Source organism: Octopus sinensis, linkage group LG4 (assembly GCF_006345805.1).
Source record: "Octopus sinensis linkage group LG4, ASM634580v1, whole genome shotgun sequence".
Lineage (NCBI taxonomy): Eukaryota > Metazoa > Mollusca > Cephalopoda > Octopoda > Octopodidae > Octopus > Octopus sinensis.
This window is the reverse complement of record NC_043000.1, coordinates 68,831,362-68,851,502: the sequence shown is the minus strand read 5'-3', so window position 1 is coordinate 68,851,502 and position 20,141 is coordinate 68,831,362. Positions and strand designations below refer to the sequence as shown.

General features: G+C 33.6%; 1 protein-coding gene across 2 annotated transcripts in view; it reads right to left on the bottom strand.

Moving 5' to 3' along the window:
- Positions 1 to 488: 488 nt before the first annotated feature.
- The window catches only part of LOC115210807 (twisted gastrulation protein homolog 1-A-like), a 79,466-nt gene continuing 59,813 nt past the window's right edge, over positions 489 to 20,141 (bottom strand). For both annotated transcript variants that reach the window (XM_029779552.2, XM_036502112.1), the window contains exons 2-4: positions 18,354 to 18,594; positions 10,089 to 10,298; positions 489 to 1,957 (exon numbers count right to left, since the gene is read on the bottom strand). In XM_029779552.2, coding sequence (XP_029635412.1) covers positions 1,428 to 1,957; positions 10,089 to 10,298; positions 18,354 to 18,576 — 963 coding nt within the window. In that variant the 5' untranslated portion in view covers positions 18,577 to 18,594 and the 3' untranslated portion in view covers positions 489 to 1,427. The remainder of the gene's footprint in view (positions 1,958 to 10,088; positions 10,299 to 18,353; positions 18,595 to 20,141) is intronic.

Genomic DNA, 20,141 nt, shown 5'->3' with positions numbered 1-20,141 from the left:
ACTTCAGTTTACTAGTGAAACTACAAGTATTTAAAACAATCCAATAAATAAATTAAAAAACAAATACTTAATTTGTTCTCATTTGGATTAAAAGTAATGCATCCAAATAAAAAATGTGTTTTGTGTCTCTAAATTTGTTACAAATATATTTACACATATAGACACGTAAACATGTGTTTGTGTATGTGTGTATATATATATATATATATATATATATATATGCATGTGCATATGTGTGTGCATATATATACATACATGCAAATACATGCACACATACCTATATATATATAATATATACACACACACATATACATATAAATTTATATACACACGCTCTCTCTCTCACACACGATTGTGTTTTTCTAGTTTTTCAATTTTGCCATCGCCAATGTTACAAAAAAAAAGAAAAAAATTCTATAAAGAAGAAAAACAAGGGGAGAAATTTACAAACAACAATTTGTCAGAAAACATCGAACAATCAATGATTCTCTTATTTCATTTTGGCTTTTACTAGTTAAAACACTGTGCCAAAACTTTCCAAGAATTTATACATATATTATTTTTCTTCTTTTTTTTTCAGTTTTCCAAGAGAAAAACAAAAATGCAAAGAAATTACCAGGTTAACTATTGTTCCATGGTCATTTGTTAGCCTCTTTCTTCAACCTTGACACACATTTTGTTCTGTACATAACCAACAGCTCAAAATCAGGCATTTAACTTAAAATATATACATACATACATACATACACGCACACATACACACATGAACATCCATTGACAGGTATATATGCATGTGTATATGCAACTGTTCATTCTTTAATGTTTGTTTGACTGAATGAGCCAGCAAAATTTGGAATTTGCATCTTTTCTTAGACAAGTGATTTTTTTTCTTTTTTAAGACTGGTAACTCCATTTTTAACACCAACCACTCTAAGTGGGACTAGTATCTATATTTTTCTTTTTTTTTTGTGTCAGCTAAATTTGACATAGCTGAGGCAAGTTGAGTAAGGTTCCTTGCTGAAGGATATAATGTCTGTGGTATGGATTATATTTTTAACCATGTCTTATCAATCTGGCCATCAGTTCAGCTTCCTAACCACATAGCTATCATGCCTCTTTAGCCATTCTTAGCTTTAAAAAAATTAAAAAAGAATATAGAGGAAAAAATTTTTTTCTGTTTAAATCTTATGCCATTTCCTTTTATAATACTGTCTCTTCTGAGTTGAAATATGTGATGTGGTCAACCCAGAGTGGAGGATAAAACAAATGCTAGACAGAAATGAATGCAAGTTATATCATACAACAAAGTATGTTGGAGTGTGCGTGTGTGTGTGTATGTGGAGAAAGTATGGATGGGGTTGTGTTGGAATAGAGTCAAGAGAAAAGAAACCAACTTTTTAAAAGATGGTGAAATTAGAAGAGATAATTTATAGCCGTTCCCCAGATTTTGTATCTTGTTTAGTATCTGAGGAATATCTAAGCTTTTCTTTTTCTTTACTAACATCATTCGTGTCTTTCAATGTCTGCTCATTTTCAACTGGTATGTTGCTGGATTCCTTGCTCATTTCTGGAATATCATTGTTTCTTTTGATAGACTTATCTTTATGTCTTTTCTTGTGTTCTTTATCACGATTCTCTGAGCTGCTTTCCTCAAACTGATTCTTCTTATTGGCAACAGCATCAGCATTCTCAATATAATCATCATCAAAGTCTTCCTCAAAACTGTCTACTTCTGTATCAGGGCAACGGAGACATCGTGGTTCATTAAGACCATATCCAGGACATGTATTGCCCACACACTGACAACAACCATAATCATGAAACCATCGATATCGAGCTGCTCCCATTGACTTGCATGAAGCTTTACATTTACGTATGGAAGTGCACTGAGACATAAATGCTACTGTACAGTTCACCATATCAACCTTCTGAGTCATCTCGACAGAATGAGGACTACCTGCAAAATAAAATCACATATATTAAGGTTTAGGAATATCACAGAAATTAAAGATAACAAAAGAAATCTGTAGATATCTTAACTATTTTGCAAAACTGCAATGCATACCATTGACTAGTAACTCACCGTTACTGAAGCAAAGTGTTCTAAAGTTAAAATATAATAAAGTTGTCTTCTATTCAATTGCTTAAAAAGAAACACTAAGAATGAAAATTTCATTGATGTTCTTAATCATCTATTAAATTTGTTTAACAACCCACTAAGTGCGTTGTTATTTAATGGATCCCAAATGGATAGAGACGCAAGACCACTCATGCTACATCCTTAACCATTGACTATCAACTTCACTCCAAGATCGAACAGTTAGCATTGGAAAGAAAAGGATATTGAGCTATAATATACTTGTAACTACTTGATTCTGTAAAAGTATTCAGTATTACTCCATTAATGAAATTCTTTATTCGTAAGAAGAAATAATATATTGGTGTCATCACAAGTCAGACTTGTTGATAAAACTGAGATTTCAATTCAAACATAGTGATAAGCAGACAAATGTTTAATCTTTTAATGAATAAACTACCAAGTAACAAACCTATGAAAACTTGGAACAACTGAGGAATGTAGAATAAGTTTTCTGCCCAAGATGCATGCTGTGAAAGCAAAACTCATGATTTACAATCTGGCAGTTCAATACATTATAATCATAGCCCTTTACCTCCATCAATATTATGTATGCTACTTTATATTCTTGTGTATGAAAGGAATAGCAAAAAGAAGAGTATACTGAAAGCCTTGACAGATATCCATGAAGAAAAATTGTCCCATTCAAGAGAAAACCATCTTAATAATTGTATGTTAAACTGATGACTGATGAATATTAGTTGAACATCTAAGTTAAAAGCTTGGTACTGTAATGGTTAAGCAAAAAGGCTTTTTAAAAATTCAGACAAGTACAGTGTATATATTTGTGGTCAAATTATCATGAAAATTGGCACTATCACAGAAAAGGTTTAATATTTTTAATGTAAATAGTAATTTGTGCTAACGATAATGTTGTGCATATATGGTTGTTAATTTACTACATAATAGAAACTATAAAAGACATATACACCCAAATAAAATGGTAAAAAGAAAGATGTTAGTAATAAATATTAAATGCAGTTAATAAGACACGGATATATAAACATCACAAACAAAAAGTGAAAAAAATTTTTTCCTTGACCTTTTTGTAGCATTTTCATTATGATATTTACAGACCAGTTACACCCTTCAAAAACAGCTAGGTATGTATGAAAGTTAAAATAAAAAACAAAAAATCTCCAGAAATAAATTGCAAATATTCAGCAACACATGCACTGAATTTAATAGTGAACATTATAGAAAGTAAATAAATGCTAGAGGAAGGGATTCAAGTTTTCTTACTTAGATTAGTAAGTTCATAACTTCCTTTAAAACAAATGTCACTGAGAGTGTTTTGATTCAGGCAGTTTCAAGTGGTATAGGACTGATAGATACATGAAGTGTTGTACAGAATGTAAAGAAATATGCCCTTTATATAGAAAGCAAAATATGTTATACTTTTAGACAGTTTATACAAGATGCCAAATTATGAGAAGGAACTCAATATGCTGATAGGTTATTAGTGCATAAGTTATAACTGGTAAAAACATTCTCATTTAGAATAAACATTTAAAAACTACTTTGGTCCTAAAATCTTTCAATTATTTAGTGTTGTAGACTTTAACTGGGCACTGTGAGAGTTAAAAATTTCTGATCTTCAGCATGAAGTTGCTCAAATGGAACTATTTTGGGATTTGGGTATTAGCTTAACAGAAATAGCCTGTTACAGCAAAGGCATTTTTCTGGGGCATGCTCCCCACCCCCTACCTACTCTATCCCTTCTCATCTCCACCTCACACATCTGGTTGCAGTTAATTTGCCAAAGTTTATAAGTATACATTTAATGTGTCAAATACAAACCTCTTCTTTAGCTATAAGTATAAATAAATTAACTTTGCTTGCTCTGTTGCTATAAAGGATTAGAACAACAGTTATGCATGCATCAATGGAATATGTCTTTGTTTGCGTCAATGGAATATTTCTTTGTTTCTAAATAAATCATACTGATGAAAAACTAACCAATACACATTCACTATTTGAGAAAATTCTGAAGTATACATTTTAAATGTTTGTGAAAAAATTTCCTATTTGCCCTCCATTAAATGTGATACTTGATCATTCCCCCTTCTGTCTAATACCAACTTGTTTTAGAATATGAAGAATGTTTCAGAAAACATGAAAAGAATTATAGAAATGATACAGCAATATTTTAGGAGATGAGAATTTCAGAGAACTACTCTCTAAACCAAAATATACCAAAAAATTCTTAAGCTGTTTCAATTATAGAAGCGTTTGAGAATTAATCTATCTGCTCGTTGTGGAGGAAGGTTGAAACAAACAAATTAGAAAGAAAGAAAGAAAATTAAATCTAACAAAAATCTCAGAAGCATCAATAGTTCTATCTAATACTTTCTTCTAGTTATCTCTATGCAATATTGTCCTTCCTATATTTTTTTTACCTTCATTCATTTTCCACTTCTTAACTGCTTTGGTAGCAAATGATAACATATTAGTTTTGCAAAGTTTAGCCAAAATAACTGGGTCTGTTGTGACTCAGTGGTAACTTTTGAGCAAACCTACACCTATACAGCACATAGTTATGATTCACAAATCTAACCACTCCAGATATACAATACTTGTGCTTGATTGATGATCCCACTCTGACATATAGGTGGTTTATCAAATGGTTTGCAATATAGTATGTAGATATGTTATGTCTCTGCTATTGTTCCTGTAGGTCCTGATGGCAACCACAGTGAAGGCACAGGAGTTGATTCTGATCAAGATCTCTTCTACATTTATGTCTGGTGGTTCATCACGATCTCTTCTGCATTTGTATCTGGTGGTTTGCATTCTATGTGTCAGGGCATTTGAGGATAAAAAGCATGCAGAAGCAGAATTTGTGTGGATTGGAGATTGCCATAGCTAAAAAGCATGTCCATACATGTCTAGATCATCTATTTATAAGTAATTTTGTTTCATGGTTGGTCTGAGAAGTGTGGTCAGTGTGCAAGGTACAAAATGAACCATTTTGTGTTCTTTGTAGTTTGTTATTTACTGTAGAGAGATTGTAGGTTCAGGTATAAACCATGATGGCTATAAGATAATATCAAAGAAATGATTTACTATAATTAACAAAAGACCGCTATCAAACCTGGATCACATATCAAAAGTTGCAAAAGTGTATGAGGGCAGCCTGGGGGGGAGAGAGAGACTATAACAGAATATAGTCAATGGGATATATACATATATACAACACACTCATACGTACATATGTATGTAAACTAGTTTTGTTGTTTCTTTGTTATATATATATGTATGTTATATATATGTATGTAAACTAGTTTTGTTGTTGCTTCAGTATAATTGTGTACCATTTTGGTGTGAGTGACTGTGGCTTTAAATTGGTTGATCAGCTCCTTATTTCGCCTCATCTGACTATTATCTATTCCCTAATATGAAAAAACACTTGGCTAGGAACCAGTATCACAGGGACAATGACGTTATATCTGCAATTGATGACTTTTTTTATCTACAAGTTGAAAGCTTCTTCACCAATGGGATGTAAGTACTGCAACAACAATGGAAGAAGTGTGTGAACTGCAAAGGGGACTATACTGAAAAATAATCTTCATTTGGTCACATTCCATAAGAATATCTTGTCAGCTATGAACTTTTCATATAATGCTTAAAATTACGGTAGCTCTCAGTTTTCCATCAGTTGGTTATATAAGTTGAAAAGTTAATCTTTTCATGAATTGAGTATCAATACCATCATACTCAACATAAACAAACAACACACAACAGAAGACAAAAATACTAAGAGTTACTTATATACAACATTTCTATAATATTCACAGAAGAAATAGTAAAAAAAGCCAAATGATGCACAAACACACATGTTTGACTAACAGAAAGAAATAACAGGATTTAATGTACAAATGATATAGTAGATCCATCATTAACTCAGGTAGCTTGGGTCTTCTGTCTCTACATGACAAACACCAATTAACTACAAAGGTCACAAAACAGCGAACTTCACATGATCACAGCTTGTACACAGACTTTGTATACAGACCACACCTACAGATCACCTGCACAATGATATGAAAAGAAAAACTGAAAGACTAGTTGGACATGTGAGGTACATTGTTTACTCTAGCAAACTCCAGCCCTCACATTCCTGGTAACTAAATGAAAAAATCCCCACACAAGACTAAGACATATATAAAGCAGCCTAGATCACTACTACAACTGCAGCTAAAGGACACTATTTTCCATTCAACCCAAACAAATATAAAAACTCATAGACACAGGAATAGATATAGTCTCAAAGCCTTCACTGGCCCCAAACACTATGCTGCAGTAATGTATAAACAATGAATACAGAAGAGCAACTATCATGCTCAAACCAGATACATCTTGCTTACTTCTATAGCCTGCACTCATGCAGTCAACTACTGCATTTTGGAGTGTGCACATAACTCATACTTGTATATACTAAATGGTGAAATATCATAAACAAAAACAAAAAAAAATACAAAGATCCCACACCAATGCAAAACAGATGTAATGTACAAACAATTCTACACCAGAGGAGATAACATTGCACACATCTCATGAACATAGAGAGATACAGTTGGTGGTGCAGTAGAACTGGTGATGATAATGATGGTGAATAAAATCATATGAGTCATAATGGAACCCTACAACATTATACACTGTTCCTCCACACCAATATCTACTTAGATACAGTTTGTATCCTATATGCAAGACAATTCAGCAGCACAACACAGCATACTCAGTATACTCTCTGCACACAACACATACATTACATAATAACAACAAATAAATTAACACAGCTTACCCAGAACATACTATATAAGATTAACTCCCACCAAAACAATGCACCACACACTCCTCTATAACCAATATCCGGCATTATAATACATATAATTCTACACAGCTGCAAACCATTAATGCCATGCAAACCACATACCACATGCTAAACACCACCACCATTTCAAAACAAAAAATATAAATCGTCAATTACACAGCACATACAAAACATATTCACCACCCAACAATATAGTACAAGAGATGCTACACATTAAACAACAGAGGAAACACCAAACTGGCATTTCCAGAAACTCATCTCCAATTGCAGTGGTTCTCAACTGGGGTCCCTATGGGGGTTCATATATAGATTTTGTTGTTAAAATTTATGTGCAATAACTAGGTTATACTTCTACAATACATAAAATATATAAAAAAAATTTTTAATACAATTCCTCTTAATATTTCCTCATAAAAATCTAATAGGATTTTTTAAAACATAGAATAGCTTTGTGGGTCCACCCGAGTGAAATAGGAATCAAAGGGGTCCATAGGCAAAAAATAGTTGAAAAACATTGCCATATAGCAAAGCAAAGCTAACACAATAAACCAACACAAATCTACATCTGTCAAAATAATAGTGCAAATACCTCAGGAATATGAAAGTGTACTTGGTTATGCAGTAGGAACTTGCATGAAACTGTCAGCATGAAATTAATAACAATCCATACAAACAAGATAAAGGCTCACTTACTGGATATTTTTGTCTAGGACAACCAAAGAAAGAAGAGCCTCCTGACTGAAATATCAGTCCCAACAGATAATAATGTGTCTCTTAATGAAAAAACAGAAATTATACTAATATAAAGTAGAACTGAAAACAAACAATTCCTATGATAACAGGTGTCCCATGAATGATTAAAACTATATAGACAAATATATGACCAGAACCTTATGATCTATAGATACAACACAACTCACAGAAAATAGCACTAATAGACAAACACTTCATGCATATGATGAAAAGTACTGCCAATACATTAGAAAATGCATAACCAAACTAATTGAATTACTCAGGATGCATAGAGCAATACTTGGTACAACAGTAAATGCACACAACAGAAATGAACAACTGAATAATAATTCTTTCTAATTTCAGTACAAGGTCAGTAATTTTAAGGGGAGGGGTTAGTTGATTACATTGACCCCCCCAATACTCAACTGGTACTTATTTTATTGAAACTCGAAAGGATGAAAGGCAAAGTCAACCTTGGTGGAATTTGAACTCAGAACATAAAGACATGCCTCAAGAAGAAATGCCTCTTAACATGCTAATGGTTCTACCAGTTTGCTGGCTTTATTATTATTATTTTTTATTATTATTATTATTATTATTATTATTATTATTATTATTATTATTATAATAATAATAATAATAATAATAATAATAATAATAAAATAATAATAATAATAATAATCAGGCACTGGGTCTCATTTCTTCTGATCTTAACTGATTGGAAGTGTTATTATGTACATGCTTTAGAGCAAATATTTTGCTCAATACCACAGATTTGCTTGTCACTTGTTTGATCAGTTGAGCATGTCCTGTGGTGGCTGATAATATGTGCATCTCTGATCACAAGCAAAAGTAGTATGAGAGCATAATAGCCATGTGTTGGAGAGGAATTCTTTGGGGCTTGAATAATTCACCTCCAGAAATACGAGTATTTCGTTCAACACCCTTAAACAACCCTTATTCAGGAACCTTTTGAGTGGGATGGGCTACTTGAACTGAAGAAAATTCTAACTGGGCGCCACCTGCAAGGTCATGCACTATTTATCTTGATATGAGATCAGCATGGTTGTGATGCATGTGCCTGATGTGCTCTTATCAAATGGTTAGTCATAATGGGTATACTGAGCTTTGTATATTTTACTCCAGTGTCACTTTGATGGCATGCACTGCTCCCTCACTCAATAATAATCCTTTCTAGTAATGGCACAAGGCCAGAAATTTGGTGGAGAGGGATAGTTGATTACATCAATCCCAGTGTTTCACTGGTACTTAATTTATTGACCATGAAAGGCAAAGTCGACCTCAGCGGAATTTGAATTCAGAATGTAATCTTTTCTATTCTAGGCACAAGGCCCAAATTTTGGGGGAGGGAGGCAGTAAATTAGATCGACCTCATTATGCAACTGGTACTTAATTTATCGACTCCAAAAGGATGAGAGGTAAAGTCGACCTCAGCAGAATTTGAACTCAGAACGTAAAGACATGAAATACCGCTAAGTATTTTACCTGGTGTGCTAATGTTTCTGCAAGCTCACTGCCTTAATAATAATAAAACTTTATCATTGGATATGATAAAAATTATGACTTCTCAGATCTAACTGAGCTATAAGGTCTGGTCCAAGCCAGATCCTAAGAACCTTAATCAAGCCTGCAGTCTATAGACAGAAATCACACCTGGCTGGTATGGAATTTACTTCTCCAGATACTGAGTTGCAAGCCTACCATCTTGTAAGTGTTCATCCTCTGCAGCAATGGCTCCAAAACAAAAACATACCACAGAAAGAAATAATAATAAAAAAGATAAAAATAACAACAGTAACAGACTCAAAAATTCAAATTTTGAGGGAAGTGCCTAGTCAATTATATCAGTTCTAGGGCTTAAAATGTACTTATTTTATTGATGATATTCTGCAAGTATAATATTTTTACATATACACATAAATATTTTATTTATATCGGAGGTTTACAATATTCTTATTTTTCCAAACCCAGACCCATAGGGCATTTATATATATATATGTCCATACCCATTACTTAGAAATGTTAAAATTCATTACTACTGGGGAAAAACAACAGAGTATCTACCTAAGAGTTAATGTCAGATCATAGCGAACTATGATATTTCATTGATTCTTGGGAGAATGCTTTGAAGCACTTTCTTGTGTTCATACTGTAAACACATGTGTGTCTATGAATGTGAAAAAGTGAGAAAGAGAGACCTGTAAAGCACAGAAAATTGTAATCAAAGCCTTATCATTACTAGTAACCTGATGACATTATTTAATATTTTTACTTAAGAAAATAGGATCAGCACCCATTGAAAGAACAAAAATCATTACAGAAGTCACTGTAACTATTCTAATGAAAAGAATTACTTACGCATTCCAACTCCTGCTTCCATTTCAGAAAGTCTGTCCATTGTATAATGGATCGCATCTGACCGAACTTGATAGTGGTAAGAAGCCCATCGCTTAAGTACATCCTCTTCCATTGTTAAAACATTGAACAAGTCTGGAATGGGATCCTTAAGGATTTCAATTGAACTACTTTTATAGGGGACTTCATTTGGATCTGGTGGAGGACATAAACCTAGAAAATGAAAAACATAATAATTTTTCTGAAAAAGAACATCTTTTTAAGAAAAGGTAAGACAAATGCCTTATACATAAAACTCATGCATCTGATACATTAATACTCCATACAAACAACACCTTAACATACACGAAAAGTAAAAGACTTTAAAGAATGGTACAAAAATAGATGCATCAGTACTGTAATTAAAATCTCCACAGTTAAAATAATCCATTCACCTATGAAACTAACTTTACTAAAATAACTCCTCTCCAGACATCATTTCCTGCTCCACACATCTATCCCTAACAAAATGAACAACCCTCAACTCTGCTCTGACCATCCATCATCTTCTTCAAAATGCACATATAAATAGCCAAAACAAAGCCACTTTCATAAACTTTTTAAAAATTCTAGAGGTATTACATTGCTAAGATTCAGAATTACATTTTTCAAAATCCAACAACAACATTATCAGTAATGTAAAAACAGCATGACACATTCAACAAAATAACTGTAGAAGTTTCCTCACAACATATCCTCCATGACAACAATAACAAGCACCCCCATCCTACTACAAAACTGAAATCTTAATATGATAAAAGCACAAAGACAACATCAAACATAACACCACATGCAACAGAAATATCTTGTATCTTTAATTATTTTTCATGATGGTAGAGTAGTATTTGAGGAAGAGTTGAGTGTAATGCCTTACTGGTTGAGCAACCACATAGAGGCCTCCTAAACTGCCTCCAAACACCCAGACACATATACAATACTTTAAAGTAATGTTACAATTACACCCTATAAACACTATCTCTTCCATTTAACTTACATAAGCATAAGAAACAAGAACACATACAGAGAAATAGCTGCAACATAACAGCTGCACTGGTTCTAAACACTATGTAGAGATGCACACTACCAATATATGCAACTCTTACACTGTGACCAAATCCACCTGACTTGCTTCTATTGTAGCCATCATCAGAATTAGGAATAGGCTGGATAGTGGAGAGAGTGTAGATATATCCAGTGTCACATTGCATCTGATATAATTCATCAGTGTAGGTTGAGCATGCAGCATACTAGATGAAGACATTATATAAATGGATCAATGAGCCATGCCTCATTGTTTGGTTTACTACCTGCATGTGATAGTACTTCTTGATTAGGTCTGACCTGAAGCTAATCAACAATAACAGAAATATAATTGAGCATTAATCCTTTTGTTACCAAACTGCCCAAGACCACCTTTGCTTCTAATGATACAAACTTTCTATATAAAGTGATCTAAATTAAAATTCCATATTAATTTATGTCCCAGCTTCGTTATGACATGGATGTTTTAGTAAATTTAGCATTGGATATGATAAAAAAAAATGTATGAACAAAAATGTAAAAGCCATATCTGAACTCACAACACTACACACTATCCAAAAAATAGCCCCACTAGGAAAAGCCCACATCCTATGCAAGTTACTATCAATTTAACACCATAACATTACTGAGGAAAGGTAGGCATTAACCAATTCAGTCCAACTTTTAAAGGATAATTTCTTCTTTGCCCATTTCTAAGTGAAACAAATCCCCTTGCTTATGACTTCTCAGATCTAACTGACCTATAGGTCTGGTCAAAGCCAGACCCTAAGCACCATAAGCCTGCAGTCTATAGACAAAACTGAAATAAAGAGGGTGTAATCCAACAGAAATTTAGTAAAAGGGTTAAACAAAACAAGGAAATAACAATGAAATACTATACTCCCACCAAACCTAACATGTTTACCTCCAGAGCCACTACTTCAATCTAATAGGAGAAGCCACTAAATGGTAGTTGTTTTGCTAAAATCAGCAACTAAATTTCCTTTAAATAACACCTACTACCTTTTAAATGAAGGAACACATTGAAAACTATAGTTCTGGATTTCCAGTACCCAGGAAAAGAAGTAGTAATGGCTGGAATAGCTTTGATAGTATGTGCTCAATAATGCTGACCTAATGCCCAACAAAAACAATTAATGAATGAATGAAGGAACCTTTATGTGATTGCTTAACCTGCAATGAAATACAGCTGTTTTCATGTCTTTCCTTTTTGGTGATCAGTGAGGACAAATATGCTACCATCATTGTGTACATACTCTTCCCCAATGTATTGATTCACACTATTACACTGCTTTGCAGTATGCAACAGGTCATTCAAATTGCAGATGTTGACAGAGTAACTCTTCCTCTGTACAAACATACTACTCAACATAATTTCCATTACAGGTAATGTATTTGTACCATTGCTGAATTCAAAAAAATTCAGGTGTGCATTGTTGTACCTACATCTTCACAACCTCATTTGTGCCATCAAATTATTGCTCCTAAAGACTTTGAAGACTCCTAAAGTCATTGAATTGACCAAGTGGTAGTTGGAGGGCACCAGGTTCAGGCTATTGAGTGAATGGGGAAATCAATGATGAGCTCAATTTGCAGATTTCTTCTCTAATTCTCAGATATAGCTCTGAGAAATAGGCCATTGGCAGACAGGAGTTCCCACAGCTCATTTAAAAATCCTTTATCAAGACCTGGACTACTATAATAAGGCACTGAGAACTGAGCCTAGATGGACATCTACCTGCATGCTAAATTCCTCATTGAACTCATTACTAATTCTCATTATGCTAATACCATTTACTTGGCTTGACTGGTGCTCAAAAGCCATTTAGCTACACCTAATTCTCTAAGAGACTACTAGATTACAGAGTGGTGCTCAGCCAAAAACCCTCTTCAGATTGATGAATATCAAGTACAATGGCTTTCTCATACCCAGGAGCTTCTGAAATTATTTCTCTAAAAAGGGAGCATTAGCAGTACCACATCTTGATGCAAACAGAAACAACATTGCAGAAAAGTTGGTTCTCTCCCGAATCAGTTGTGCAATAACTTTGTTACTTCCATACAACAAAAGCATCAATTTGATGTCTGTATAAGTAGCTTTGGTTATATTTTGCATAATACATTTCATTTTGACAACATACATACATATCTGTTGTATATAATTTGTGTATCTTTGACATGTGTGTTATGAGCATCTATCTCTCTATATCTCTCTCTCATCTCTCTCTTTCTCTCTATATATATATATGCTGCATTACTAAATGAATTCCATTAGATAAAGAATAACTGAATAACTCTTATGTATGCAGCAATGCTATGCCTTTTGTTGGCTGTCATATTCCAAATGGGAATACTGACATCAGCAAGGCTGATTCTGAGTTGAAAATCCCACATAACCATATAGGGATTAAAATTGAATTATTTTTACTCCCACATTGCTACAACAGCTTCTTCCTGAAACATTTCTTTGACCTTGAACCTGTTGATGATAACAGTTCAATGTACCCTTTACTATCAGATTGACTATACAAGTCACTCACCTGTGTATCTCCTGCATTACTGAATATTTTCAGCATTTCAACAACTTTCCTTGGAAGTACAGCTTCTTTCCCTGCCTTCATATTTTTAACTCCACTTTTAGCTATTAACTATCAACTTTAATAATTGGTCTTCCTGTTGAGGATACTTAGGGTAGGCCATCTCACTTTCAGGCAGTCAGCAAACTCCCATACTGCTATTTCTATGCCTCTTTCTTTTTGGCACCAGTGAGGACAACTGTGCCTCTTAACCATTGTGCACATACTTTAACCAGCTTTTGGATTTATACTATTACATTACTTTGCAATATGAAACAACTCAAAGCTGCTGATCCTCTTACTGCAGAACACTGGCCAACTTTTTATTTTCAGCTCCTTGCTAGAGATATCTGACATCTAGTTTCTTCTATTGTTTCTTGTTCTCTTTCTTTTAATCTTTCTCTCTCGAAACATATATACATATATATAATATTCTTAAGTCTTTGACTTGAAATCTGAAGTTGTTAAGCTGGATACTGAGCCCAATATGATGTTTTTAACATTCTTGTATAAACAAAGTTGTTTTTAATTTTGTAAGCTTTAATACAAACTACCTTGATCAACATTAATAAACATACATCAAGGAATGCATCTTTATGTTTTCATATTATTTTGCCAACTATTTACAAAAACCTAAATACACATCTTTTGATACTCTGTGTCTCTTGTATCAAGTGTATCTAATATAGATGTGTTGCCTTAGCAACACTGAAGACAGTTTATAGAAGCTACCAAACTTAAAATCTCTTCTTAAGTGGCATGTTTATAAACACCTTTGGCCTGATCAACTGCCAAAATGTCTAACTGCAAGTATTACAGTTGCTCTCTAAAGAAATATAACTTTCTTCCTTTCTCCTCCCTTCCTCCCACAAACACTATTTATACAAGTAAAAAGCAAATAGTTCTTGCTTATAGCCAAACATTTATGTACTTAAAAGTACGAAGCAAAATTTTTTGGTAGGTACCTAGCTATAAAAACCAAGACCAGACTACTGGAAGAAGATGAAGAAGACAGAGGAGGAGGAGAAGAAGAAGAAGGAGGAGGAGAAGGAGAAGATGATGATGATGATGATGATACTGCAATCTGAATTTTAAAATTTGGTTTTAGTGTTTGTCAGTTTGTTAAATCAATAAGGACACACCAGTGTCCTTATTGCATAACCTCAACAATATATAGTAGGAAGTGGAGGAGAGAAGCAACATAACATCAATATAGAACACTGTAACTGAAGAGGAGATGGTGAAAGGAGTTGTGTTATTTTGACCGATAAAATAACACATTAATAAATTCATGACTCCTTTTCTTAATGAAGTTGAAATAAAGACAGTTCAAGTTCTTTAAGATTGTTTTATTGATAAATTTAAATAGATTTAATCAATATTTGATGAGATGCTAGAGAATATGACTGTCAAACTAGACAAAAGTACTTGTCCCATTAAAGTAGCATTCTTTAATTAAAGTTATTTTCATAATCATTGAAATCATGGTAAACTAAGCACCAAAATTAATAAGACTCACATTGCATTATCAGATTCAGCATACAAAATACAAGCGACAGAGTGAATGATTCTGACCAAAAGACAGATACCCTCATTTAATTGCTTGATACAAAGTAGATTATAAAATGCATGTATCACATGTTTGGTACCTGCTAAATGATAGTGAAACCAGAAGATGCAAGGGTATGATTAGCTGGTTCGTACAATATCTACTCAAGTGGTAATCTAATTGGGACAGGACTAAAATAATCAACTGGTACCTTGAAGAAATAGACTGTAAGAGCGAAAACTGTGAGGATTTGGAGCTGTGAAGCGAAAACTGTATGGATTTGGAGATCAATAAAAAAAAAAAGTATCATTAAAATATAGCTTATTCTGATAGGGATAGATATAAAATATATGACTTAGAATGACTAAGTGGGCTAATATGAAAGAAGTGTACACAGAAAATACAAAGCTGTTTTGCTAAACTAACATACTAGAAATATAAAAATATTTGTGAAACCAATAAAAAATAAAAATGGCTGAGTTTATGAGAAGTCATAATACCCCACCACTCAATCAAAAAAAAAAGAAAGAAAGAAAAAGAAACAATTATGATTAAAAAGGGTTTAAGCATAACATTGAGCTGAAGTTTAGTTGAGAATGTTAAACATAATGAAAGAGTTGCGTGGATTGTATTTAAGAAAACTTTGGTGAGAATTAGCTACAGAAAAAAGAACCAAATTAATATATCTGAAGATGGGCTTTCACAAATTTGAATTAACTAATCAAATATTTTACAGTCATATCTCATCAAATTCAATCTGTTTCCAACTGTAATAAACAGGAAACAGTGCCTACACAATGTAAGTCAGAGAATTTGAACTTATGAATAATTCCACATTTGTAATCCAACACTTTAACCACTTAGCATGCATACATTTGAAACCAATATAGAAACATCTATCTATTTGAAGTTAAAAACTTCACCATGATACCATGATGTCAGCAGCAGTTAATGATAGAATATATGCAGAGGTGGGATACAGACAGTGTAATTGAATAACCTTTTTGATTACTTTTTATCAGCATAGAAAGAAGCATTGAAAGAATTAGCTTCAAAATCAGGTTATCAGTGGTGATTCTTATTCTCATTTCTAAATATACACAAATAATTATAATGATTATCAAATTAACTAACAGCTGCTTAATTTTTACAGTAGTAAGAATTACTGGTGGTTAGAGAGCAATGTACTTTATTAAAGTATGCACTTGTACAGAGTAAAATGGTTAATGTGAAATACAACTTAGCATGTCAGACATCACCTTTTCCTCAGAAGTTTGAATGTTCACCTTGAACAAGTAGTAATGCACATGAAACCTCTATTCAAAATTGAGTCATCATGATAATGACAGCATGCAGGATATGAGATGAGTGTGACAGAGGAGAATCTTCTGAGCATGATTAAAATTATAAGTAATCAAATTTTCAATGAGATAATTATACTACAAAGAGGAAATCTTCCAACAAACCAACACTGTTAGAATTAAATCCATACTATACAAATATGAATTAATAGGATCCTATGGAGATGACTAGAGTCTTCTCTGTAAAAGCTTGTTTGGACAGCTACACTAAAGTCAAAACCTGGCCAGAGAACAAGTGAAGCAGTTCAAAGACTAGCTAAAAATCACTTCGACGAAGAGTAACATATATTCTTCAAGAATGAAAGACATTGTTAATTACGGCTTATTTTGGTGGCCTCACTGCTTGACAGATACTGAAGCTATAGAGGAGGTATGCACTTACCACTACAAAGAGAAACAAGCAAAGAGGCATGCAGTAATATTTGGCCTTTCTAACCAAATGTGTACATGCCTCATGTGCAACTAAACCTGCAACATATAGTTACCAAATGACCACTAATGAAGAAGATTTGGTAGATAATCATAAGCAAGTAAGCAGGTGTGTGTGTATGATAGCTCACCTGTTAAATTTGATGAGTGGTTACGCTCATACTAGACTAGTACAAGTTTTTCTTTTGTTTTCTATAGTGGAAAAGAGCTACATGCACACCAAATTCACTTTCTCATTCTTACACCATATGCCTAGTTGCAAGATAAAGCCAAAAGAACTGAGCTTATACCAGAATACAAAAGACAGCCAGAATAGCTCAAAGGATCTCCAGACCTCACAGTACTATTCAACTTGGTGTGTCAAGGATACAAAATATTATTCTACATTTTCCATTGTTGCCACCCATACATGTTATGTTCAGTGACTTATTGCTGCCAATTTTGGGGCAGTGGAGATGATGGGTACTTATTTCTTCAATACGTCATTTGAATGAAATATGAACATGTTACTAACTACACATGCACACACACTTAAAATGCAAGTGTACACATTATTCGATGGTCACTGACTCAGCCAAGCTTATCTTCTAGAACAGTGGTTCCCAAACTTTTTTGGGTTGCCGGCCCCTTGACACCCAGGCTACATTCCTTGTGCCCCCACCCCAAGTAACCAACACAAACATAGACCTCTTTCTGAAGCAAATTCAAAGCAACTGTATTTCACAAATTAAACAACCTAACAAACTCATTATTTTGTTGTTTTTACATGTATCATTATTGCCCCACATTTTACATGAATTGCTACCTATTATTGCTCCACTTTTCTTCAACACCCCCTTGGAACTTTCCACTGCCCCTGAGAACCACTGCTCTAGAGAGTCCCAAATCATTCTTCACCAAACAAGTTTGGTAGGGTTACCAGTTAGTGACTGATGAACCGTGCAACAAATTGTACTAGGTTATATGTCACAAATGATTTGATGTGTGTGTATGTGTGTTACACACTTTATAAGGTGGTTTGTTAGGAGGGCTATTTAGCCATGGAAACAATGTTAAAGAAATGAAACATACAGGTGGGGTGGGTAGTAGTCTGACCAATCTAGAAGGGCAGGAACTGTGAATAAGAACTGACTTGGACTGCAACAATTTATCCAATGAGTTTACAGCAGATGTAAAATGATGATGATGATGATGACACACACACACACATATACACACACTATCAACAATACTACAAAAGCAGGAACTGAAGACAGCAAGATGTGCAACTTACCTACACAAGAACAGCATTCTGCATAAAGGCGAGATAAGCAGATCTGACAGTCATTACAACAGGTGCAATTCTTTTTGTCTGTCATATCGCATTCACAACATTTGATTAGTTGACATTTACTTACTCGACTTGCACAGATGGCATCATTGCAGGCTGCTGCAAGCGTAACAAGATAAAGCGCAGCTGCAAATCCCAGCAACAGTCGCTGGAGTAATCTATCCATGTTTTTTAATTTATTTGGCTGCAAAAATAAAAAAAATTAAAATATTCAGAATAATTTTTTTAATAAAAAGCATAAATTCAGAAGTTTACAGTAATTAAAAGTTTTTTTGTTCTTCTCTTTCTCAGAATCATAGGAAGAGAAATAGTTTGGAGAAGTCCAGTTAATAATTACATCCCATTATTATATGATAGGTTGCAGTAGTGGTGGTTGTTTAAACCAAAGTTAACCCTGATCAAGCAGATCAATGATCAAAGACTTTCCCACTGTGACTAACCTGTATGTTATTCCAAAATAGTATTAAACTAAGAGTATATTATCCTATGTATTTTTCCTTTTAAAGGATCATGGATGTGATTTGAGCCTCTATGTAATGAACAAGCTATAGCTCTCAGGCTAGGTCTGGCCAATCAGCCAAAATTATCCTCTCCACGGTTATTATTATTAATCTTCATTAATTAATTTTAAAATACAAGAATTCTATAGAGTAAGGTGGCTTGTGATCCCTTCATGGATGTAAGTGTAAAATGGCAGCTGAATTCTAATGTAGAGATCCCTTTTGATTCAATTACATGACAGGTTGAGGGAGATACCTCATCTCATTTGTAATATTTATTCATATTGGTTTCAAATTTTGGCACAAGGCCAGCAATTGTGGGGGAGGGGGAAATCAATTACATTGACCCCAGTGTTCAACTGGTACTTATTTTATTGACCCCCGCCCACAAGGATATGTTTATTCATATTAAATAAAATGAAAACCTTCCGCCTTCTATTTTAATAGTATGACCCCGAGGGGAAGTTAATGTAATTAAGAAATACTTCTATATCAAACCTAGAGGAGTTTGTCACAGCAGATAAAAATATTAAAACTTTAAGTTAGGACTAAAGTCACAGAAAAACAAAATCAAACTATTCTAGCCTAAATATTAGCACATATGCCTATCAAAATACAAAATTGATTGGAAAATATATTGATAAAAGCTCAGATAAATACAAAATATGAAATTTGAAATTAATACACCAACCAATACTTCTACTTAAGACTAAAACATTTACATACTGCCACATTTGTGAGCTTATGTGAAAGTGAATGTCTAGATGTATTTATTCTAGTAACAATGTATTAGTGTGAGCAGAAGCATGGTAATTCATTGGCAGAGAATAATAATTGACAGTTTACATGAGACCGGTTTGAACCTTGTCAGATATACTGTTATAGGAAATGGGGTTTCAGAATTTTACAAATATATATCAGAATGGACTATTGATAGAGCTGCTACATGGATGCACAAATGATTAAAGATAACAGCTATATTTCTTTCAAATCACATCCTAGTGTCTTAAAAAAAAGGAATACATTTAAAACAAGATTGTCATGTTTGGATGTTTAATTATAGTCTGTTTAATTATAGCTGACTTGGGCTAAACAAGAACCACCACCACCACCACCACCACAATTAGGTATAATAGAAAAGTCACTGAAAATTTTAGGGATCCAAATCTGGTTTAAGAAGTTTGCTTTGCTAACATGCAGTTTCAGGGTTGGTTCAACAGCATAGCATCTT